Genomic DNA, 25,554 nt, shown 5'->3' on the forward strand with positions numbered 1-25,554 from the left:
TATGACTATTCAACCGCAGGTGGCATTGAATTAAGCAATTAAAGATCCTCCTTTTATTAGCTGGTTATTTTTATTTTTTTAAAGTGAGCGTTACGGTAACTTCGCTCCCGTCTGCCTGTCAGCTGTCACATCAGCGTGCAGATGCCGGGCTCACGCACAGCACATTGAACACAACAACAAAGTGAACAAACTACACGTTGAAATGAAAATCTACCCTTAGACACGTGATCTTGTAGATCAGCCTTTTTTGCAACAAATGTGACTGCACGTTAGTTGTTGCTAAAGCGACAGTCTGACGTTTTCAACCTGAAGACAAAAAGAGGACAACCCAGATAGAGCTTTGAGCAACCAAAAGAGCTTCACTCTAAGTTCTTCTGACTTGTTGAGAGAACAGTGAATAAAGTACTACTATCTGTACCGAGTAGACAGACTGTGTGTGTGTGTGTCTGTCTGTCTGTCTCATTGTTAATGTACCCCTTTGAGGTTATAATTGGCTTGAGTTAAATTGATATAAGCTGCATTGATATTATTAGAGGACATAGCCTACCATATATTTTATTTTAATTATTTGCAGCTGAACTTGTCATTAGCCTAACTGTAGGCCTAGATACAGATATTTGATGTTGATTTACATTTCATAGCACAATTCTGGAGATAAGGCAGTAATTAACTGATAATTGATCAGTTCTTGTTTATGCATAATCTTATGACTTAGTTCATGAATACAAAGAGTCCACACACCATTTTCTGCTCCCAGATATATCTTTACTTCAAGTAAAGTAACTGATATATTGTAAAGATACATTGATAGTAAAGATATCTTTACTATTGATCCGGCACCCAGCCTATTAGGTTAAAGATGTCTTGTTGTCCGTTTTCAGCCTCTTCTGCCACGTAATCTTATTTATGACTTAAGTCAAAATAAATGTCTTAAAACAGACATAAATTAGCAACCTCCCAGGTATTTAGTGGTTATCCAGGCATTTCAAGGAAGAGTACTCGACACTCGTTTCACAGAGTCTTTTAGGGGATGTGCTTCCATTGTGTCCTTTCTACTGAGAAAGAGCCATTCCTGTGGCTGAAGGTTGGAGATGTTACTGATGCTCTTGTGGAGATATCCGTTATAGAAGTCTGCTGCCGATAGTCTTTTCTGAAGCACCACCGTCTTGAAGCCGACCCAGCCGTCCTGAGACATGGACCACAATAACCCAACACAAAGAAGTAGAGTAAGAGGTACGTAAATGATCATGGACCACAATAACCCAACACACAGAGTAGAATAAGAGGTACGTAAATGATCATGGACCACAATAACCCAACACAAAGAAGTAGAGTAAGAGGTACGTAAATGATCATGGACCACAATAACCCAACACAAAGAAGTAGAATAAGAGGTATGTAAATGATCATGGACCACAATAACCCAACACAAAGAAGTAGAGTAAGAGGTACGTAAATGATCATGGACCACAATAACCCAACACAAAGAAGTAGAATAAGAGGTATGTAAATGATCATGGACCACAATAACCCAACACAAAGAAGTAAGAGGCACGTAAATGATCATGGACCATAATAACCCAACACAAAGAAGTAGGTACGTAAATGATCATGGACCACAATAACCCAACACACAGAGTAGAATAAGAGGTACTTAAAAATGTACTGATTGATTAGATTACTACTACTTTTTAAACGTGGGTAGTCTCTAGAGCAGTCGTTCCCAAACATTTCAGGTCGAGATCCCAAAAGAGAGATTAGACATAATTTGCCCGCGCCACGTTGTGAGCTTGTAGATCGGCTATTTTCACTACTACTTAAATATTTGTTTTCTGATTAATAGAATTTTTGATTTTTATTTGATTTCTTCATGAAATTACTGAAAAAGTCGTTGAATTTTGCTTTTAAATTCATGAAATTTTGACAGCTTTCTATTTTGGGAATGTTTTTTTTAAATGTTTTGAAATAATTTAATTAATTTAACTTAACTAAAAATGTAGGAAACAAAACAATAAAGGGACCCATAACAATGTGTCCGCGACCCGCAAATGGGCCCTGACCCACTGTTTGGGAAACTGATCAGTGGTTTTCAACCAGTGGTCCAGGGACCATCAGTGGTCCTCGTGAGGGTTCCAGGTGGTCCCAGGCCCCAGCTAAATGATGGAGTTAGTTGGTAACCAAATGGACCCTTATTAGATCTTTAATTCTTAAGGGCGTAAAATGAAAGCAAATGGAACCGTACTGGTCCATTTGGTTTCATTTTACGCTCTCAAGAGCTAAATTGTTAAACATCTGCATTACTTAATTTACAAGACGTCTACACAATAAGAGAATGTAGAAGAATTGTTATCTCTCCTAATGGTGCCAACATCAATACAGAATGGAATTGTGGACAAAATCTTATCCAATGACAACAAAATATTTTGGGTCTGAGAGGATGAATGTCATCAAAGGCTGGTCCAAAGAAATAATGGACCTTGATATGAAAAGGGTTGATGCATCATACCTTACAACACACAGCCAAGATATTGGATTCTTTCTGGTAGGTGATCGAACCAGGGATGGGCATCCTTCTTCTGCCTGAAACCAGCATGTAAGTTAGTGGTTACTGTTGGTCATGAACGTGATAATGACACATGGATTAAAGTTCAAGTCATTTGGATTCCACAGAAGCCATGGCAGCGTGTCTTCTGTGAAAGCATGTGCTGCGCACAGAAAATAGCCGGTCTACAAGCTCACAACACGTCGCACTGCGACGTGTTGTGAGCTTGATAGATCGGCTATTTCCGGTCATCTGGAGCCGTCTTGGGCACAAATTGTGTTAAGATGAAAGAGTATTTGAAGTGATCAAACTAGCAATAGAATACAAGTTTAGAAGCATCTTCCAGCAACATGAACGGTCTCAGAAATGTCCTAAAAGCAAAGAGGTTAACGCCTCAAATTTCTTCAGCTGGTCGGCTGTTATGTGGAACAGCAGCAACAATAGGTTTAGAGAATGATAATACCGAAAACACCATTACATTTTCAGTCTTGAGATTTTACCTTGCTTCATTCCATGTAATGATCTTGTTGTGATTTATATATTCAAGTTACCTGATAATGAAATGTGGCATTTTCCAACAAAATCCAGAAGTTTAATTGTCTTGCCCGCCCATATAGTTCGCAGAGGAACCTAATAAAACAGAAGACAGCACTTGTAAGTTACGATTCCTAAGCAGTGAAGATTGGGCCGTTTTTTGCATTGGCCTAGGGGTGGGCAATATGGTGATAAATATCATATCGTGGTAAAATGTCTCCACGATATCGTGATACAGTGAATGCACATTCTATGATTTGCAGTTCTATACAGCGGTTTCGTTAGATTTGATTTGATTTTATTAGACGTCAAGCAAGAAAAACAAGATACATCATGTTCATCTAAAAACGTCAAGGACAACAAAAACACAATACAGTCTTCCGACTTATTTTCATTGTGGTCCTTGGTCTGGGACAAACAACATTGCAACAAGATACAAACATTAAACCAATAAATAAAACAATGAAGAGATACACTGCCTACATCATAAATACGTGTGGTCTCATTGCTACATGATACTATTCTGCAACATTTTCCAAAACCCATGCTTCGGCCCTTATCTTAAAAAGGAGATGGCTACTGATTATTCAGGAGTAGCGAGTTCCAGCTTACTGCTCCTCCAAATCTAAACGAACATTTTCCCAGGTCAGGTCTGCTATGCTGGCTCTGGTAAGATGGGAATGAACTTCACTACGCTTCTGAAAATGTTTACAAAAGGTACTCAGGGGCGCTGTTGATATAGACGTTATGCACTATGTTAAGTTGAAGTTGAACTGAGCTGGCCAAGTTAGACAAGTATTTTGGTCTAAATATTCTGTTACTGCTCCTTGTATGTGGTTGTATTAAGTAACTTGAAAAAGAACTATAAAAACCACATGAAAACATATCGTGATATCATGTATGGTGATACTGCTTGAAAGAATATTGTGATATTATATTTTTCCATATCGCCCACCCCTACACTGGCCCATACAAGAACTGCACCGATGGAGAATGAAGAGTCATTACCCGAGATCCGATGGCACGAAACAGGCGATCAATATCATCGCAGGTCTGCTCCTCCCACACCAACCAGCTCATAGATCGATTAATTTTGGGGGCTGATAAGAGAAGATCAGTGGTAAACCAAGGCCTAGAGTTCCTCTTATTGTGCATGAAGAATGGCATGTGTCAAGTGTACTTACCTGATGTTGCACCGATGTGATTTTGCTCCCTTTTATTTGCGGTTCTCTCACAAAGTGTTTTCAACGTGTCAACCAGCTGGAATCAAGAGCACATTTCCAATGTGTCACATTCTGATGCAAATTATGATTATTTTCATATTAAAATGTATCTGTTACCCATTTTATCTTCATATGTAAATTGTCTGTGCAATGAGCATAGAAAAACAAAAATCAGGGAAAGATTTTGCACGGTTGGAAACATGATGAAAGTTTACCAAAAAATGTAATTAAGAAAGAAAAAGGACATGTAATGTAAAAGTGTCTGCTAAATTGTAATGTAAAAAATCACACCCGTGTGAACTGAGTGGTGTAAGGTCTTATATAGACTGATCAGCTGTGGTCTGACGTAATGTCTGACGTAATGAAATCACACCCGTGTGAACTGGGTGACCATAGCAACCATGCTCATTTTTTGGTACGAACAGACATACAGACAAACTAACAAAGCCAGTTGTAGGAGTGGTTTACACCACTCAAAAAAGGACATACTAAATGAGCACCCTTGGTCATAGACATAAAAAGGTAGATGCCTCCTTTGTCTCAAGGGAATGCAACATGGAGGCAAGCTTTCCTGAGATTCTGCTTAAGCGGGTACGTAATAGAGCGTCGCAGTCCCGCCTCCTACCCTGGACCAGGAAATGAAACCCAATGCATTTTCCTCATAGACATTTCTTAAAGTATTTATTTAAAGACGGTTACGCCGCGGACAAAGCCAACTCGAGTTGTGACAACTCATGACAACACAAACAATATTTTGGACCAAACAAATAATTAGAAAGAAGAAAAAAACGGCAGGTTACAACACTTTTTTTGTTGTTTTTCTTCTTTGTAATTATTAGTTTTGTCCAAAATATTGTTTGTGTTGTCATGAGTTGTCACGACTCGAGTTGGCTTTGTCCGCGGCGTAACCGTCGTTAAATAAATACTTTAAGAAATGTCTATGGGAAAAATGCATTGGGTTTCATTTCCTGGTCCAGGGTAGGAGGCGGGACTGCGACGCTGCGACTCCCTCTTTCCCAGCAGCACTTGCTTTGGCAATGTAAACACTTGTTTCCTCGTGCCAATAAGGCTCCTTGAATTGTCCCTGTGACTGTGAACACACTGTGATTGGCCAGTAGTCACTTGAGTGGCAGCGAGGCGCGAGGTTGTGACACAGAAACATACACGTTACTAAAATAATAATCATACTAATATGGGGGGAAAACACAACGGAGACAGCGCTTCTTTCACCTGACAAATATCATTATGTGATCATTTCTTGTTTTAAAATCTATGCTCTTGGTGGCCAGAGTGTAAATTGTAGTGCAACTTGTAACATACTAAATGAGCACCCATGGTGGCCAGAGTGTCTCCAAGTTGATCAGCGGTGCATCGTTCAGGAACCTGGTAGAGCTGTTGGTGCAAAATGGGGCCCACGTCGAACCTACAACAGAAAAGATGTTAAAACAAGGGTTTTACGTTTCATTCTGAAATGTTTGATAGTAGAATTCGAATAGAACACGTTATTGACATCCAATGAAAAGCAGTATCACCTCTAAAAAGGGTGTCAACATGGATTTCCGATTATATTAAACTTGGCTTGAGGGTGGACTCAAGTCACCAGGACTCTATATAAGGAGTGTCAGCTGAGCTCCATATGGGCACAAAACAGGGCATGCCCATTTATGAGCATATACTGATGACGCGGCTGCAACTTGTAGCGTCGGCAAGGCATTTCCATCCAACAAAAATCACAACCGTGCGAAGTGAACACCTGAATTCATGTGATTGGTTGGTTAAATTTACGTCATATTTGGCGGACATTTTACCTAATTTCTCCTTTCATTGTCAATGGCAAATATTGAGACATGTGGGGACAAAAGCTGTATATAGGAGGGGCCTCAAAAACAGGAAGAGACGCATGGACTAGGCGCTTTCTTGCCGCCTCTTGCCGCGTATAATGTGACCGCGCTCGGTGGAACAATGGGTGAAGAGGCTGACCTATCAGGGCTCAGGGTGAAACAACAGGGTGAAGAGGCCCACCTATCAGGGCTCAGGGTGAAACAATGGATGAATAACCCTACCTATCAGGGCGTATCTGCATGATGGAGACTCCCGTGGCGGTGTCCCCGTGCAGAATAGTGTGGAACACTGGGGCGGGGCCTCGCCACCTTGGCAGGAGGCTAGGATGGACGTTCAGAATCCCACTGGAAAGAGAGCATTACACATTACACAACAAGCACACAAACCGTACTATTTTCAGGATTCATTATGTCATAATTCTCTTATAAAGATAAGAGGAACAAGGGATTCCATTTGTTCTCCTGCCTTGCCACAACAATGTGGAATGCACTACCAATGTTTTGTCATAAAACAAATGTGAATCCCTACTCTCCTTCATAACCGCTCTAAAAGCACTTACAAGTGGCTGCAACTGGGAACGTCCCCCAATGTACCCTTTACTGTACAGATTTTTGAGGGGCGCCAGCCCCTCCTATATTCAGCTATAGTGTAGATTTCTGTCCTAACACAAACATTAAATTCCCATTGACAATGAATGGAGAATTTACGTCATATGTGTCTGAGCAAATCGGCTTTTTCTGTCCTACACAAACATTAAATTCCTATTGACAATGAATGGAGAATTTACCTCATATGTAGACGAGCAAATGGGCTATTTTTGTTAAATTACCACTGACAATGAATGGAGAATTTATGTCATATGTGTGTGAGCAAATCGACATGTTACGTCATGATGATGTACGATGATAAGAGTGCCCCTCACTTCACACAGGTGTGATTTTTGAGGGGCGCTAGCCCCTCCTATATACAGCTTTTGTCCCCACAGGTCTCAATATTTGCCATTGACAATGAAAGGAGAAATTAGGTCAAACCTTTCCGCCAAATATGAACCAATCACATAAATTCAGTTGTTTGTTCATATGATGATGTATAATAAGAGCGCCCCTCACTTCACACATGTGTGATTTATTTATTTTACATTTCTACTCGTTTGTATAATGTTTTTCTTGGGTCTAACTTGAAATCCTCAGACCTTGTATTGAACTGTACTCTCCTGTGCTTGTCTTAATTATTAGCAAACTGTTAATAAAGTCAATTGAGGAAGAGCAATAATTACTATGGAAACTGCTTGATAAGTCCTTCCCGGAGCAAGCAGCCGAAGGACACCACCACTCCGACGTGGAAGCGCCCGCCCAGGTCCCCCAGGGGCCACGTGTGGACAGGGAGATGGTTCTGGACAGCGAACCTGTTCACTGGGACGTTGCTGGACAGCGTAACCACTTCAAGGGTCTCCACTAGTCCGTCGTTGGAACTCCTGGCAAAAACACGGAATGTATACCTGTAGCTCTTCACTTTTCACCTGGCTGCCATCGATGCTAAGAGCAGTGGTTGTCAACCAGTGGTCCTTGAGGGGGTTCCAGGTGGTTAAATTGAGAGATGAGAGTAACCAAATGGACCCTTATTAGAGCTTTAACTCTTGATAGTTGGTGTAAAATTATTTTACGGCTCTCAAGGGTTCAATTATTGTTAAACATTACTTAATTTACAAGAAGTCTACACGATTAGAGAATGTAGAATTGTTATTTTGATCAACATTTGCCTGTTATCTCTCCTAATGGTACCACATCAATACAGCATGGAATTGTGGACAAAATCAAAACAAAATAGTCTACGTTTTGGGTCTGAGGCTAAATGTCATCAAATGGTGGTCCGTGGCTCAAATGCTGAATAAATAATGGCCCTGCATTTTGATATGAAAAGGTCCTCACTTCTGGAATAACACCTTCTATTAGAGCCTGTACCAACCTTAGATCATTCAAGAGTCAATCACTGCAACTTTTATTATCAAACCTAAGTAATACATCTTAGCCATCCTGCTGTTCACAATTCATACAGCCTATTATTTATTTTTAATTATTATTTTTGTTATTATTAACATCACATCACTATTATTATTATTTATGTTGTTATTACTATTATTTCATTACTGTTTATTTCTATTTTGCTACTTTGATGTATATTTATTGACAGCTTAATTCATGCTTGATTGCACTTATAGGAAGGACACTCGACAAGCCTGTCTGGGTTTTTTTGGCCTTTCCGGCACACCATGTTGATTTAAAAAAATATTTTCCTTTCTATTCAAATGCCTGGAAAGCCTTGCACGGGATGAGGATAGTGTGGAAATCAGATATGGGAGAAGACCTTAAGAGGCGGCTGTTCATAGCTACTGTGGAGTCAGTACTGCTGCATGGGGCCGAGACATGGACCCTCACACAGTACAACAGGAAAAAGCCCTGGATGGAGTCTACACAAGAATGCTACGAATGGCACTAGGTGTCACATGGACAGACAAGTAAATTGACCCTATCCTATGGGAGCCAACCCAGGGCAAAGCCAGGAGGGGAAAGAAGCGTAACCACCTATGTAGACGTGCTGCGGCACGACAGCTTGGCTGACAACACTGCAGAGCTCAAGAACCTGATGTTGGATAGGACATTGTGGAGGGCAGCGATCCAGGAATCCTGAGTTGGTGTTGGCTAGACCTCACTCTCGCAGCAACTACTAACTATTCTAGTCTTTTTCTCACTTATCATGTTTTGAATTGTATGTGCAAATAAACTAAACTAAACTAAACTAAACTATTTATTCAGCATTTAAGCCACGGACCACCATTTGATGGGATTTGCATCGCAGACCCAAAACTAAAGAATATTTCGTTGGATAAGATGTTGTTGTCCACAATTCCATGCTGTATTAATGTTGGTACCATTAGGAGAAGGAGAGATAGCAGGGAAACGTCAACATCAAGGTACTTTGATGTTGTGCCCTTGCCTTGTAGGCTTACGTTCATCCTAGCTGATCTGACCAGAGCTATAGTTCAGACCATACCTGCTGGATGTGAGGAGTTTGAGGGATTCAACAGAGAAATCATCTGTCCCAAAGAACAGGATCCTCCAAGGTGGTCCTGGTGATGATGACGAGTAGCATCTCTTATTGTCTACCACCAGACAGCCTGGAGTCTGTCTGCAGTATCTGTTATTGCTCTGGTTACTCCTCCACAATCCAAATGACATTCTCTGTCGTCTCTGCATACAACAGGTGCAAATACGACTCAGCATTTTCAGATGATTCCACATCATCATGGGTGTCTGTAACTAAGAACTAGATCGGTCCACCAGTGGAAAACAACACGTTGACAGCTATACGATCCTAACAACAAACAACAGCGTCAATCAACTCAAGTTAACCTCGCGTCACCACGGATGTCAAGTTGACACATTTGGCTCTGTTTGTCGCTGTCCGTTGGATCTAATTGACGTGGGAACGAACGTACAAATAATTACAATAATATCACTGCCATGCATAACACGTATGTCCTTGTGTTGTTTTATTTTAGAGATTATAGCAGGACGAGACATCACATCATCGCACTGAAGCCAGCTGCCATGGGCGCGGCCATCTTTCTCGGTCCCACCACATAAAGATCCCGTACTACCCGATATATTCAGTCAATGGTTCCTACTTGAAAGGTTGTACGATTAACTCTTTTTGTAACCTACATTTTACATATTACAATATTCTTTATCCAATTATCAGAGTCGGGGTTGGATAAAGAGGGGTTTAAGTACAAATGTTGATCATATGCCATGTGTGTGGAATATGTAGGCTATATGGAATACATTTAGTTTAGATAGAAGTGTATATTTATGTCTCTAAATGTTCTGATGAATTGAAAATGGTGGACCCTCTTGTAAACAAGTGTAATATGCTTTATGGTGTCGTCCACAACCAGTTTTTGTATTGAGTTGTGCTTGAAATGTACCTATTCTGCATACTGTTAATAATACTTCAATCAATTAATCAATCAACCAATACCCTGTAGGCCCCATAGATTATTATGACATCAGCATGATGACATAATAATGGAAAACCCCATAGACCCACATGACGTCACAAGTTTCTCCATACATAAATTACATTACCCACACACACTGTACATCATTTGGTGTTTGTTCATATATTTGAACGGGTAAGGACTAGTACAATAAACTGACAATAACAATAATAATGTAGACTTAATCCAGAGCAATTTAAGGTAAACAACACATTGTGAGCTTGTAAAACAGCTATTCGTGCTATTCTATTCAAATGTTTTGAAAATCATTGTTCTGACAAGCCCAAAATAATAGGGATGCCATATTGGTATAGTGTTTTTGTTTTTTTTGTACTTTTAAGGTCTTCATGTGCATGGGAGGCCATCAAGTGCAGTGTTGTTGCTATATAATGCACCTGATTCCCAAGCAATGCATTACTCCGTCAGACGGTTTCACCCCCAGGTATGATAGCCTATATACTTTGTTTCCTTTCGGCTTTTCCCTTCAGGGGTCACCACAGCAAATCATCTGCCTCGATCCATCTCACCCTGTCCTCTGCCTCCTCTTCTCTCACACCAACTATAACTTCATGTCCTCCTATACTACATCCATAAATCTTCTCTTTGGTCTTCCTCTAGGCCTCCTGCCTGGCAGTTCCAACCGTCTACATATCCCTCCTCTGTTGGCTCTGTACGTGTCCAAACCATCTCAGTCTGGCCTCTCTGACTTTATCTCCAAAACATCTGACATGCGCTGCTGTCCTTCTGATGTGCTCGTTCCTGATCCTATCCATTGTTACACCCAGAGAGAACCTCTAGTCTCTGCTACCTCCAGCTCTGCTTTCTGTCTTTTCCTCAGTTGTCACATGCATGTCTCTAAAAACCATACAACATAGCTGGTTTCACCACTACTATATTCTAAAAATGGTATTTGTAGGCTAGAAGTTAAATGTGATACAAATACAAAAGCTATAAGTGATTTATCTTAACTATATTTGAATATATCTGATCTTTGCTTCAGGAGAACTGAGGTCAGACCATAAACTATAAACTTGCAGCACTTGAAGAAAAGACAAAAAATAATAAAAATAAATAAATAATCTACTCTTTGAGTGGCTGTCCCATAAAAATACAATCTCTTTTAACTGCATGCAGGCCAACATTACAACATTCCACATGTGCCAGGGTTTTTGACCGATGAGTCAGACCGTGAGTGTTTTCTCTGAACAGTCGATGCGATGTCACACCAACAAGACTGTCTAAACAGTAACTCAGCAACACGGGTCAATGACCTCGACGTAATAGCTACAAGAAACGCTTTTCCCTTCAAAAAGTAAACGTGACACAGAGTCTCTGTCAGTGGTGGAAAGTATACATTTAGCTATACTTAAGTACTGTATACTTACACGTACAATTGTTTTGAGGTATTTGTACTTTACTTGAGTATTTACAATTTACCACACTTTTACTCCGACTACATTTATGTGAATACTTTAGTTACTACTTTGTAGATTTGGTTACAAAACATACATTAACCACTTCAGCCCTATATATATTTTTCGACCAAACTATTTTCAAAAGATCTTTATCTTTATACATTTTGAACTTGTGAAATGGGACATTCTGCATAAAGAGTACTTTTACTTTTGGTACTTTAAGTACATTTTGACACCAATACGTTAGTACTTTTATTCAAGTAAATTTTGATTAACAGACTTTTACTTACATAGTTTTACATTGCCGGATTGATACTTTCACTTATAAGTAACAAAAGTGAGTATTTATTTTTCCATCACAGGTCTCAGTATAGCCATGATTCTCAGTACAGTTATAGCCTTATAAGAAGTATTATTGTGAGGGAATAAACAGGAGATGTGAAATGAAAAACAGACCTTGCCCTTCGTATATTTACAAAGATCCTCCATGTGTGAGACATATGCCTCCGCAATCGTTTCCAGATGATGCATGCTTTCATTTTGGAATGAACTCACAAATGTTTAACCACTTAAGCCCTAAATATACACTTTGTAATACTGTAGCACATCTATCTACAAGATCACACCACCATGCATTGTCAGCTCGTAGATGTGCTATTTTTGCCATTTTAAAATTGGATTTATTTATGTGAATTTGTTTTGTCGTTTATTTATTTCCACCTATATTTATATGGCCCAAATAGCAACGCCAGGGCTAATGTGGAATAAGTATATAGGGACGTAAAAGTACACTTAAGTAAAAGTATCAATACTGCAATGTCGAAATACTTGAGTAAATGTATACATAAGTATTGGCATCAAATTGTACTTAAAGTACCAAAAGTAAAGGTACTCATTATGCAGAATTAAATGTCCCATTTCAAGTTTTCAAGTCTTTTGAAAATAGCAGATCTACAAGCTCCTCTGCTATTTTCACATGGCCAAAATGTATATAGGGCTGAAGTGGTTCATGTATGTTTTGTAATAATAATCAAAATCTACAAAGTATAGCCACTAACTAAACTAAAGTTTTCAAATAATTGTAGTGGAGTAAATTACAATATTTGTCTCTGAAATGTAGCTAGTAGAAATAAAGGTACTGAAAATTTGAAATACTCCAGTAAAGTACAAATACCTCAAAAATGTTTACTTAAGTACAGTAGGGCTACCTGCATGAGTACATGTACTTATATTTTACACCACTGTAAATGAGAGACAGTTTGTCTCCTCCCATGTGGACTTTGGAAAGCGTGCTCAGAGCTCAGAGCTGTGTGCGTGCGTGCGTGCGTGTGTGTGTTTAGTTTGTCAGGTATGGTTAGTGTCTGTGTGACTCCCACTCTACACTGGCTGTTTCTCTCCTCATCGTAATCAGGCAGTGAAGAAAGCTCCACAATATCAGTGAGTAAACACACTCTACGTTTGAATTGAATGCATTTGAATGACTCTCGAATGATTCTCCATGATGGACAATGAACTTAAAATGCTAAGTGTAAATGTGATGTTCAGCATAGCATGTACAGTATATATTGTGCACACTGTATATGTTTTAATGTGGCTCGCTTACGGTGTTTGTTGTAGATGTGCAACAACGAGGAATCAAACCCAGGTCATGTGGAAAGCCAACATCTTAACCACTAAGCCAAAGGCAATTGCCTACTATGGCTCAGAATCAGAATCACTTTATTTGTCATTTCCCCCATGTACTTACATACATAAAGATCATGAAATATCGTTCCCCCTCAGTTACTTGCAGTGCAACATAAAACAGAACCTATTTAATAAACATACAAGCTAAGAACCAAAAACATAGCATAGACATTTAAAAAGAGCCTCAGTATGTGCGTATGTATGACGTGCAGTTCATATAAAAAGTTTAAAAACACAACACACATAGCCTATGGATAAAGTGCCATGCCAAAATCACACCCGTGTGAAGTGAGTGGTGCAACTCCGTGTGGGGGTTCCGGGGGGGGGGGAGGGAGAGTTCCAGACCCACAGGAACATGCCCAGGGGGGCGGGCCGGTTCCGGCGTGCCGCCCCGCGTCCGAAACGGTTGAGAAATGACAGAGTTACCGTGTGGCGGTCCCTCTACTGTACAGTACTGTACACAGTGTACAGTCACTGTACTGTACTGGCACCCCCGAAAGCATATACAGTTAATACGTGCATTGTGTGTTTGTGTGTGCGTTAGGTTGCGCACAGGTGGTGAAAAACAACCATGCTGTTTTCGTGTCCATACCCACCCAGCCACCCACCCACACACATAGCTCCGTAAGGGAGTGGTTACCAGCCGGCTCTGGGGGGAAGATTAGACTTTTGAAGCCATCAGGCTGAGGCTGTGAGCCACTGCTACAGATGCAATTGTAAAATATAATCTATTATATCGATGGCTTAGTCTGTATGAATTTCTTTTTGATGAATTATTATTATTATTATCTTTTACTTATTATTTTTAACTGAGGTCGTTGGCGATTTGTGGCAATCATTTTATTAAAATGTATGGGAATAGCTCTTACACTATAGTATGTCTCCAATCTTCTTCTTCAGACATGTTTGGTGCCTGGTGGATCTCACTGTTACTCCTCTTGCCAGGTAAAGTTATCACGCTTCTCACTGACAAACTGAAGAAGATTCATTGAGACCCATTAAGACCTGCTGGAACGCATCTGTGTCACCTTATAGCTTTTAACCACTTTAACAATTATTTATACTTTAGCTGTTGAAAAATAGCAGATCTACAAGCTCATAGCATGGCTATGGTAGTGCTCAACATCAGCAAGAGTACACATGTTTATGCTGGAATATTCAGGGTGAGCGACAAAATAGCAGCCAGGAGAATGAGACTTGCAGGACACTGCCAAAGACACCAGGAGATGCCAGCCAGCAAACTGGTGCTGTTGGAACTGTTGTGTATTGGAACCACATCATGTAATATTCCATATTGTTTAATGTTTATATATACTGTTGCAGTATGCAGTATACTGTGCATAGTGATGACTGCATGCATGGTACTCTGGACTTGTGACTTGTGTCTGTGGAGACACCACGCGCAGAGCCATAGTGATCAATGGGACACTGTGTTGACATCCTATAGAAATTAGAAATGGTCACCTGTTCAGTATGATGTTTAGAATCTGCACACACACACACACACACACACACACACACACACACACGCACACACGCACACACGCACACTTGCATACATGCACATACAAGCACAATTAATTGCTTGGTCTACTCCTATATTATCAACACCCACGAGACTAACAGAATTAGTGGCATCGGTGGCCGAACGGATCGAGCGCGATCGAGCGCGGTCTAGATACCGGAAGGTTCCCAGTTCGAATCAGCCGTCCGACACGTTAAAATTACCACCGCTGAAATGCCCTTGAACAAGGCATCAACCACTACGATGAAATGTGTTCTATGAGCAGGGCCTGGCTGGAAACAAGTTCTTGAGCTTAGCCAGATACCCTGGGTAAATATAGATTTCATTTCATTTCAATCAACACATGGGCACCGGTCACGAGGACGTCCCATACGAACATATGTGGATGTACTCAAGATGCAGGAGCGCAAAGCACCAACGAGCTACCCGGATGTATGGAGAACCGGGATGACTGGAAGTGACGATGGAAGGCTTGTCTGAGGACGACCCGGAGAGAGAGAGAGAGAGAGAGAGAGAGATAGCGTGGCTATGCGTTACGAGCTTGTAGATCTGCTATTTTTGAAAAATCGTGAAAATGTGTGCAAATCTTTGAATATATATTCTTTCACAGCAAACGTTTTTAACTCAAATCTTTGCTTCTGGGGGGTTCCTGGAACAACATATTTTCAGATGGGGGTCGGCGGCCAAATACATATAATGTTTGGGGTACTTGACATGAAATAGTTTGAGCACCACTGACAGAAACACATGTTTTTCAGAAAACTGTCATGATTTAGAAGACATTTCATTTGTAGAATCTGGTCTCAGGTCTCAATGGGTTTTAACCACTCTCAGTGCTACGGTCAGAACTATGGAATGCACTTCTCATTGCATTTGATGTACTATTAAAGTATAGTGTATATATACACAGTTTCATTATATAGATATTCCACTGTTCTTATATTTGATTGTATTACCATGTTTTTGGTCTTGCTTACTGTCTGTAAATCGCTCTGGATTAAGAGCGTGTGCTAAATGCTTATGTAGCATTACGCGGAAGCGGGGATTGAACCCGTTGCTCCCACTCGCCAGACCAACACACAACCTACATGCCAATAGGGCTGAGCCCGATTGGCAGGGCTGTTGCGGGCTGGGTCTTGGCTGGGGGCTACACTTACATTGTACAATGTACATTGTAAGAAAGTCTGAAACATTAACAACTCTCACAACGACGCTTGCAGGAGCAACAAGCAGCTTCATGATCTACAACAGCCACCACAGCCTGTGTTTGGAGGACTCGTCCCCTGCGTCAGGTTTGGTCCAGCTGAAGAGGTGCAACCTGGACTCAGAGCTCCAGCAGTGGGTCTGGACCAGCCAGAGAACGTTGAAATGTGTCGGCACGTCCAGGTGCCTGTCGGCCCGCCACGCAGACCAAGGTTACAATAGTACTGGATTCTTTTCATTATAGTTTAGTTTTAATTACTTTTGATTATTCTTTTCTAATTCAGTTAGTTTTAGTTAGTTTTTACTGAGCATGCAGGGTTTGCTAGTTTTTTATTTTTGTGAAAACGCTTAGTTTTAGTTTAGTTTTTATTGGTTTTAGTTTTTGTCATACTTTGGGTTATTTTCAGCTGCAGGATTCAAAAAGGTCAGAGTAAGTAGGCCTATTCTTGTGTAATAAAAACGCAACATAAAGATACCATATAAAATACAAATTATATAGGGCATTTTTTCAGTTTGTTTTAGTTACGTTTTGTAAAAGCACAATACGGTTTCAGTTTTGTTTTAATTTTTCTAGTTTTTAATTTGGTCCAGTTAAGTCCCCTGAGGGAGTTCCAGGGGGTCCCCAGCAAATCGACCCTTGTGTGTCTCTCTGAGAGTGTACAAATGGAACCAAATGAACCATTAACATTGATTTTACAATATAAATTGGGGTCCCAGAGATAGAAATGCCATTAAATGGGGTTCCGTAGCCTAATGCATGCCAAACTGGGGGTCCTTGAAATTAAAATGGTTGAGAATCACTGCTAGAGCCATACAAATCTTCTCTTATGGGGGTCCCTGGCATATATTTTCAAATGAGGGGTCCGCGGGCTAATAAATGTCGATTTGGGGGTCTTTGACATGAAAAAGTTTTTGACGCACACAGACCCCCGCATCCTGACCGTGTCCTGTGGCGACCATGCACAAAAAGACGGGGTCCAAGAAGGACTGGTTTGGGACTGCGAGGGCGACAGACTCATCCTCCAGAAGGACCCGTCTCTGGAGCTGTCCACAGACGGGACGCGTCTGTCCCTGTCCCACCAGAGCAAAGAGACACGGTGGAGATCTGTGGAGGAGGGAGATATCTGCAAAGAAAACCTCAGTAAGTCAATCTGGTTTCTAATTTTGTTATTCCTTCCGCTCAAGGTTCAAGGTTATACCTTACGTAAGAGTAAAACCTATTTTTGTTTGGCATTCCAATGAATAGTCTGGGGTTTTTTACAGCATGTACACTGGATAGTAATGCCTGCCTTTAAAACGAATCAACAGTTCAGCACATTACAGAATTTGTTTTCATTGAGGTCCATTTGACTTAGCAGCAAGATATAAAGGAATTTCCTCAGCAAACTTAACATCTTCTATGTCAAGGGTTTTCAACGGATTGTGAACGAGGGACCACCACCCTGACTTAGAATCAACCTGGGGACCACTGTTGTGTTGGGTGGGGACATGGGCTAAGATTAGTGCTTTTGTAACACTTGCTATGCATCCCATGTGTATACATCCCACTGTTTCTCAACCAATGGTCCATTGACTACTAATCATTTCCTAATAATAATGACCTCAACCAGACAATCCGGTGCACTTCCCCCTCTTGAGATTCGAACTCCCTTTTTCTGTTGAATTTCCTGACCTCCGACTTGTCAGTAAAATGACTACATGGATGTTCATCATAGGTCACCAGGGCATTCACTTCACGGTTTCTCAACTAGTGGAAAGAAAATTACAAAAAATCAACAAATTCTAATGGTCAGGGACCACCTTCACAGACACGCCACGGACCACTTGTTGAAAACCCCTGGTCTATGTTTGTGGAGACATCAATCAGTTAACGACCCATTTTGAACTGAGGCCGATTCTAAAAATGCCATCTAAATACTGAACTAAGTTTACTGAAATCTTTCAAATATGAATTCAATAATTACAAAAAAATGTTATGCTAATATACTGTACATAGCAACAAGAACCGGCCAGAAGGGGTATAACACCAAGGGGTTCCCGCCTAGAATGGGTCAAATATAGACCCAGATCAGAGAAAGGTTTCTGGCGTTTAATACTGTATATGGCTATAGACATTTCAGTAGCGCTTGTAAGATATAAATATTACATAATTATTGAGAAATTAAGAAAGAAATCCAATATATACCAGTTTCTGCCTCGTGGCATTGACCCCTTCACGCCACTGATATGACCTTGAGCCTGTGAATGATGGAAACATCACAGCGTTTTGGGTAAAGGTGAAGGTCCATTAATTTAGTCTACCTACCGTGTGAGTGACAGTGTCCTGTGTTGTAATGCAGGCCAGGGGTCTTCAACAGGGGGTCTGGGACCACTAGGCGGTCCTCAGAGGTACAACAGGGGGTCAGCACAGCGCAAAATCTTTGATAGGGAACAATATAGCCGAAAATAGCAGATCTACAAGCTTTCTCATCTAAGGGGTGGGGGGTGGGGGGGGCTGGGGATAAATAGAACTTTAACTATATTGCACTCTTACCAATGCTGTCTGCTCTCTGTACTTTTTAATGTTTTTAAAAGGCTCTGCCTCTTTTTTTTAATGTGTCTATTGTTTTTAAATGCAAAGCATCATGAGTTGTGGAGAACGGTATTATGCGCCCCTGTGTGCCCAGTGTGTACTGTAGGCTATTGTGGAAGTGACAATAAAAGTGTCTTGTGTGTCTTGTGATGCGCCCCGGCCTCTGACAGGATCCAAACGGGCGTCCAAGGAGCCCGAAGAGTTTGAGGTGAAGACCCAGGAAGAGGATCAGGGACCTGCAGCCATGACGGATGAGCAGAGAGAGTTCCTGCGCTGGTACTATCGCACCGAAGACCGTAAGTGTGCCGTTTACTCACTCACTGCTGAGGCTGTAAATCAATGGGTAGCTAATAGGGATGTCCCGATACACTTTTTTCGTTCCCGATCCGATACCACAATTTCTGTGTTAGCCGATACCCAATACCGATACCAGTGTTGTGATCTCGTGTTGTGTTTATAGCTATCTAGCTGTAGCTATCCCGTGTTGTGTTTATAGAAGACTCCTCACTCAATTGTGCACTTGCAGTTTGGGCAACTCCAAAGCAAACTCCATATGCCCCAACATTTTATTTACCTGCCATAGTTTCAACCCCTTACCCCTGCGTCGTCGACGATCGTGGTTAGACTGGCATATTCACCGATACCGATATGACCCGATATGACAAATAAGGGCCGATACCGATACTTTTCCGATACCGATACAGTATCGGGACATCTCTAGTAGCTACAGAGCCTTAATACCAGCTACTACTGTGAGGTTGACTTGAGTCACCATGCACATATAAATGTAATGTCCGGAGCAATTTATATCTCTTTGCCTATTAACTAAAAGCCGATCATAAGCTCTTTCGTTGAACATTGAAGGCCACCAACTAACACACAACATGACACGGTCAAAAAGATGCGTGGCGTTCCCCCATTGCAACACACCTGGCCACAGGTAGAGATTAGACCCACCCACTGTGATCAGGATGACATCATTATTATCAAGGAAACACCTATATACATTTCGGCCATTTGAAAATAGCAGATCTACAAGCTCACAATGCGTCACATCGCAACGCATTGTGAACTTGTAGATGTGCTATTTTCAAAAGATCATTATACATTTGAAAACTCGAAATGGGACATTCTTCAAAACACAATGAGTACTTTTACTTTTGGTACTTTAAGTACACTAGAACAGTGCCCGTGGGGCCTCTACAGCGGTGCCCGTTGGGCACTGGCCTACTTGGAATGATGCAAGTTAGAAATGCATGGCCCACCCAGACATTATATCTGTCTCCCTTTTATGGAGTTCTTTGTAAGGCATGCCCAAATATGGAGTATATGCAGCCAGCTTGTGGAGTTCTGTGTCAGGCATACCCAAATATGGAGTGTTGTGAGGTTAGAACAGGCCAGTTCCATATATGGACGCTGGGCAGGGGCCCGGTCCAGAGCCCGGGCAGAGGCCTTTTTGGGGAGGTTCTGGACAACCGTATATAGGTCCGACCGACTCGACACCGGGCACTGCACTCCCTGCGGTGGTGTATGTGTCGAATTTGAAGTCGGTGGGGCGAACGGTTCTCGAGTTACGTGGATTACACACACACACACAGGCAGACATACAGTACAGACAGAGACTTGGTGCATTTATACAGTAGATAGATTTTGTAACCCTTTTTCAGAGGGGTGAAAGACCTTTCTTTGGGTGGAACTGCAACATTGTCGTGCAGACAGAAGGACTGCCCTCATCACGCCCTCGTCTCAAACCCATAAAAAGACACATTTATAGAGTAGCATTTTGCTGAGAAGATTCACATGGCAGTAAAACCTTTACTCCTTCCAAGCAGTAAAGAATTGCTCAAATGTCTTTGATTACCTCGTAAATGTCCTGCTGCACTTTTCATTTATGTGATGGTGTGATAAGATGTGCTTGTGGTCTTGATTGATTGATTGGAAATGTTTATTGTAGAATGGGTACAGTTCAAATGAAAATACAGGTCAATACAAAAACTGCTACGAGGATAAAACCAGAAAAAGCACTAAGACTTGTTTACTGTACGTCACGGTCCTCCATCTTCAATTCATCAGAACATTTGAAGACATACAGATAATATACACAAAAAGGGGGAAAATGTGTAGGCCTTTACACTGTGGAAAAATAGGGGGGGGCAGCCACCCGTAGATGCTCTTTGAGAACTGTTTTGAAGGAGTTTAGGGGTTCACATTTCTCAATGGCTGTTGGTAGGCCGTTCCACATTTTAGTGGCGAAATGAATTTAACCCCTTGTTTGAGCCCAATCTCGTGGAAGTTAGATTTAATTGTAATGTATACAGTGATGGTGTGATAAGATCTCCCTCTCTGTCTGTCACAGCAACACCGTGGAAGTTTGCCATGCTGGGGTTGTCCTTCGCTTGTCTCCTGGTGGGCTTCCTGCTGCTGGGAATGGGATCCATGGCCAACAAGTACGTATTATCTGTCTCCATGGAACATAACTACATGTATAACTAAGTACAACAAACAAACAACATGTGCAACCCAGATACGGCACAAACAAGGGACTAAATTAATTTCGCTCCTATGCCACCAAAATGTGGAAAGCCCTACCAACAGTCATTAAGACATGTGAATCCCTTGACTCCTTCAAAACCGCTCACAAAGGGCACCTATAGGGATGGCTGCAATTCAAATCCCGTAAAGTCTATAGCCTATAGAAGTGTTTTTACGTCTCTAAATGTTCTGATGAATTGAAAATGGTGGACCCTATTGTAAACAAGTGTAATGCTTTATGGTGTCGTCCACAGTAACAGTTTTTGTATTGAGTTGCTCATCCTGCAGTTAATAAATACTTCAATCAATCAATCACATTTACTTAAGTACAATATTGAGGTATTTGTATTTTACTTGAGTATTTCCAATTTCCAATACTTTTTTACTTTTAACTTTGAACTAATATCCTTTATTGGATAGCGTACAGTATGGTGACAGGAAATGGGGGGAGAGAGAGATGGGGTGGGTTGACACACGGCAAAGGTCGTCGGGATCGGGAGTCGAACCCGCAGCAGCCTAGGTGCTCGGACTGCTACACTAGCCGCCCGGGCCTACAGGACAGCATTCTGAAGGTGCCTGGACCGCTACACTAGGCCACCCGGGCCTACAGGACAGCATTCTGAAGGTGCCTGGACCGCTACACTAGGCCACCCGGGCCTTATAGTATACCCAGCTCTATATCCTCTCCTTAGCAGCCTAGGTGCCTGGACCGCTACACTAGGCCACCCGGGCCTTATAGTATACCCAGCTCTATATCCTCTCCTTAGCAGCCTAGGTGCCTGGACCGCTACACTAGGCCACCCGGGCCTTATAGTATACCCAGCTCTATATCCTCTCCTTAGCAGCCTAGGTGCCTGGACCGCTACACTAGGCCACCCGGGCCTACAGGGCAGCATTCTGAAGGTGCCTGGACCGCTACACTAGCCGCCCGGGCCTACAGGGCAGCATTCTGAAGGTGCCTGGACCGCTACACTAGCCGCCCGGGCCTACAGGGCAGCATTCTGAAGGTGCCTGGACCGCTACACTAGCCGCCCGGGCCTTATATAACCAGCTCTGTATCCTCTTCCGTACAGGAACAGGAAGAAGATAGCCAAGTACAAGGCGGCCGCCGCGTTGGCTCAAAAACCCGAGGCAGAGGAAGTGCAGCTCATCATCACAGAGGTCACCGCAGGGGTCACCACAGAGGTCACGGACCACAAAGAGGTCGTCGTGGTGGTCAGCAACGGCGCCGAGGCCCCCCCCGGCGGGCCACAGGAAGACACGATGCAGGTTAGGGATGGATGGTGATATGGAAAAATATAATATCACGATACAGGATGTTATCACTATGTTTTTTTCATGCGGTTTTTAGGGTTATCGTTCAAGTGACTTAACAGTACAACCACTATAGAGGGTATGCGCGTGACATCATCATCAAACCCGGAAGTTACGCAGGAACGCCTACTGAGTGGCAAAAAACTACTTTCTGGCCTTGACAGCCCATACATCCACACAGAAAAGTCCTATCTGATTGCATTAAACAACGTTAAACAATGTTAAACTCACTTTGCATGTTGCTTTGCCACTCGATTTGTCACTCGATGTGCCATTTATTTTAAGCATGCGCATACCCTCTATAGGGTAACAGAAACTAACAGAAAAAGGAGTAACAGAACATTTAGAACAACGAATTAGGCTAACGAAACCGTCGTTCTACAAAAGTATAAATTAAGGTATAGCAGTGGTTCCCAAAGTGGGGTCCGGGGACCCCCAGGGGTCCCTGAGGGAGTTCCAGGGGGTCCCCAGCTAAATGATAGTTTGGAACCAAATGGACCCTTATGGGTCTGTAACTCAGAGTGTACAAATGGAACCATCTGTACACTCTCAGAGTTAAATTAACATTGATTTTACAATATAAATTGGGGGCTCCCAGAAATAGAAATGCCATTAAATGGGGGGCCATAGACTAATGCATGTCAACCTGGGGGTCCTTGCAATTAAACGGGTTGAGAATCTCTACTAGAGCGTAAAAATGTCTCTTATGGGGGTCCCTGGCATATATTTTCAAATGGGGGCTAATTAGTGTCAATTTGGGGGTTCTTTACATGAAAAGGTTTGGGAACCACTGAGGTATAGAACCGCTTCAACCGCAAATCATAGAATGTGCATTCACTGTATCACGATACAATACCTCTGAATATGGTATCACGATACGATATTCATCTGCATTATCGCCCAACCCCCTGACGCAGGTTCACGGACACCACAAGGCCAACGGGGTGAACGGGGTGAACGGCATGAACGGCGACGCGGCGGAGGCGTTCAAACCCGGCGACATCGTGGTCACGTGGAAGGACGGGAACATTTCTAACCTCTACTCGGACGACTCTGCTGCTGCAGAACCGCCGCAGGAGGAACAGACGGAGAAGGAGGAGGAGGTGGTGGAGAAGGTGGAGGAGGAGGTGGTGGAGGAGAAGGTGGAGGTGGAGTCAGCGGCTGAGACTGATGATGCGCAGGTTATTGGAGCAGAATAAACAGCTATAAATATAGATTCTATGGCAGGTGGTTCTCAAACGTTTTCATGTCGATCCCCATCTGAAAATGTTTTGTGCCTGCAGGGAGGGACCCCCAGAAGAGAATAAAGAAAGAAAAGAAAAAGATTTAAAGATTTTCCAAACATTTGATGTATTATATATATATCCAAAATAGCAGACTCACAAGCTCGCAGTGTGGCACTAAGTGTCGCGCCGTGAGCTTGTATATCTGTTGTTTTTCGAATAGCCAAACACACACATGGATAAAGTGGTTGAAGTGATTGTGATGCTATGTTAACTAGTTTGATTCTGAACCCCTGGGGCGTTCACAAGATGGTCACAAATTTCGGCAGGTCACCGATTTCACTGTAACTGGAGTGAGTGAGAGTGAGCGAGTGGCCGAGATTTTGGGTATTGGAATTTGGCTCTAGGGTAGGCACCGTCACAAAAAACATGCAGTAATCCTATGTCTCTAGTCTAAACGGCCTCCCCCTGGCCAGCTGGGGCGCCTGATGGAGGGGAAAGGAACTGGTTGGAATAACGCGTTCCTTCCACGCGCTATATCCAACCGGGGAAACTCTCCCCTGTCAGGTGAAAAGAAGCGGCTTGGACATGCAGTGAAGGAAGCATGAGGTCACTCCGTTGCTCTCCCCAGGTTGGCAGAGGGAGTGTAGCACCCATGGATTACATTAGATAATTGACACTGGGTGAAAAAAATGGTTTACAAAAATTGTGGTATTATGGAAGACTCCAATTAAAAAATACAAAACTATTAACAAAACTTCCCCCATACATTGTGCCAATGCTGTTTTATTTCACAACAATTTATATTTTATTGCTATTAGTTGAGAAACGCAATATTATTTACATTAATCCACTTTGTTACACAAGTTGCACACAATGTACAATAATTGAAACTTTTCAGTTTTTGTGTGTTACAATGATCTTTTGGGGTTATTCAGTTTTAGTCAAATATGAATTGGAAGACTGGCATGAACAGGCATTTTAAAATATTCCATTGATTTGTATCTTATCTTTCCATATGTTTGTATATTTTTACCATTAAACTGTATACAGAATCAGGTTGTACTATGTTTAATACCCAGATGGGAATAAACTTCAAGAATATCAAGAGATCACTTTTTCACATTTTAATTGTGCAATAATCCGTGCAGAGTACACTATCATATATTTACTGTACGTGAAAATGCAATAAATAAAAGTCATTTTATAAATGTATTGTGCGGGTACGTGGTTAGTAATTCTAAGAACTCAGCTTTGGTACACTTAACAGAAGTTGAAGTGTGTTTATGGAGGAAGTGCTTTTCATTTCAAATGTTGGCTTTACCTAAATCAGAGGTTTTCAACCCTTTTCATATCAAGGTCCGTTGTTTATTCAGCATCTGAGCCACAGACCACTATTTGATGACATTTAGCCTCTCTAACCCAAAATGAAAGAATATTTTGTACACAATTCCATGCTGTATTGATGTTGGTACCATTAGGCAAACGTTGATCAGTAGTAAAAACTATTCTACATTCTAATTCTAAAGTGTAGACTTCTTGAAAAGTAATGCAGATGTTTAACAATCATTTTAAATGAAACCATGAAAACAAATTCTAAAATGAAACCAAATGGACCCTTTTGGTTTCATTTTACACTCTCAAGAGTTAAAGATCTATTAAGGGTCCATTTGGTTACCAACTCTCCATCATTTAGCGGGGGACCACCTGGAACCCTCTCAAGAACTGCTGGTGGTCGGTTGATAACAAATGACCTAGAAACACCACGTTAAGTGTTTTAAAACTACAGTGAGTACAAAAATATCTGATGATTGAAATCACTCCAGTGATAAGATACAGTGTCCCTATATGATTGACAGCATGGATAGCATGGTCATGTACACTTT

At 41.7% G+C, this 25,554-nt stretch overlaps 1 protein-coding gene across 1 annotated transcript; it reads right to left on the bottom strand.

Moving 5' to 3' along the window:
- Positions 1-129: 129 nt before the first annotated feature.
- On the bottom strand, positions 130-9,798 carry mtfmt (mitochondrial methionyl-tRNA formyltransferase). Its single transcript, XM_079497858.1, has 9 exons — positions 9,193-9,798; positions 7,418-7,615; positions 6,363-6,485; positions 5,620-5,722; positions 4,261-4,336; positions 4,085-4,176; positions 3,094-3,172; positions 2,507-2,580; positions 130-1,186 (listed from the first exon to the last, which is right to left on the bottom strand). Exons 1-9 carry the CDS (start codon positions 9,444-9,446, stop codon positions 986-988), a joined length of 1,200 nt encoding a protein of 399 aa, XP_079353984.1. The 5' UTR covers positions 9,447-9,798; the 3' UTR covers positions 130-985.
- Between the last annotated feature and the right edge of the window lie 15,756 nt (positions 9,799-25,554).

This window comes from Electrona antarctica (assembly GCF_951216825.1).
Source record: "Electrona antarctica genome assembly, chromosome: 3".
NCBI lineage: Eukaryota > Metazoa > Chordata > Actinopteri > Myctophiformes > Myctophidae > Electrona > Electrona antarctica.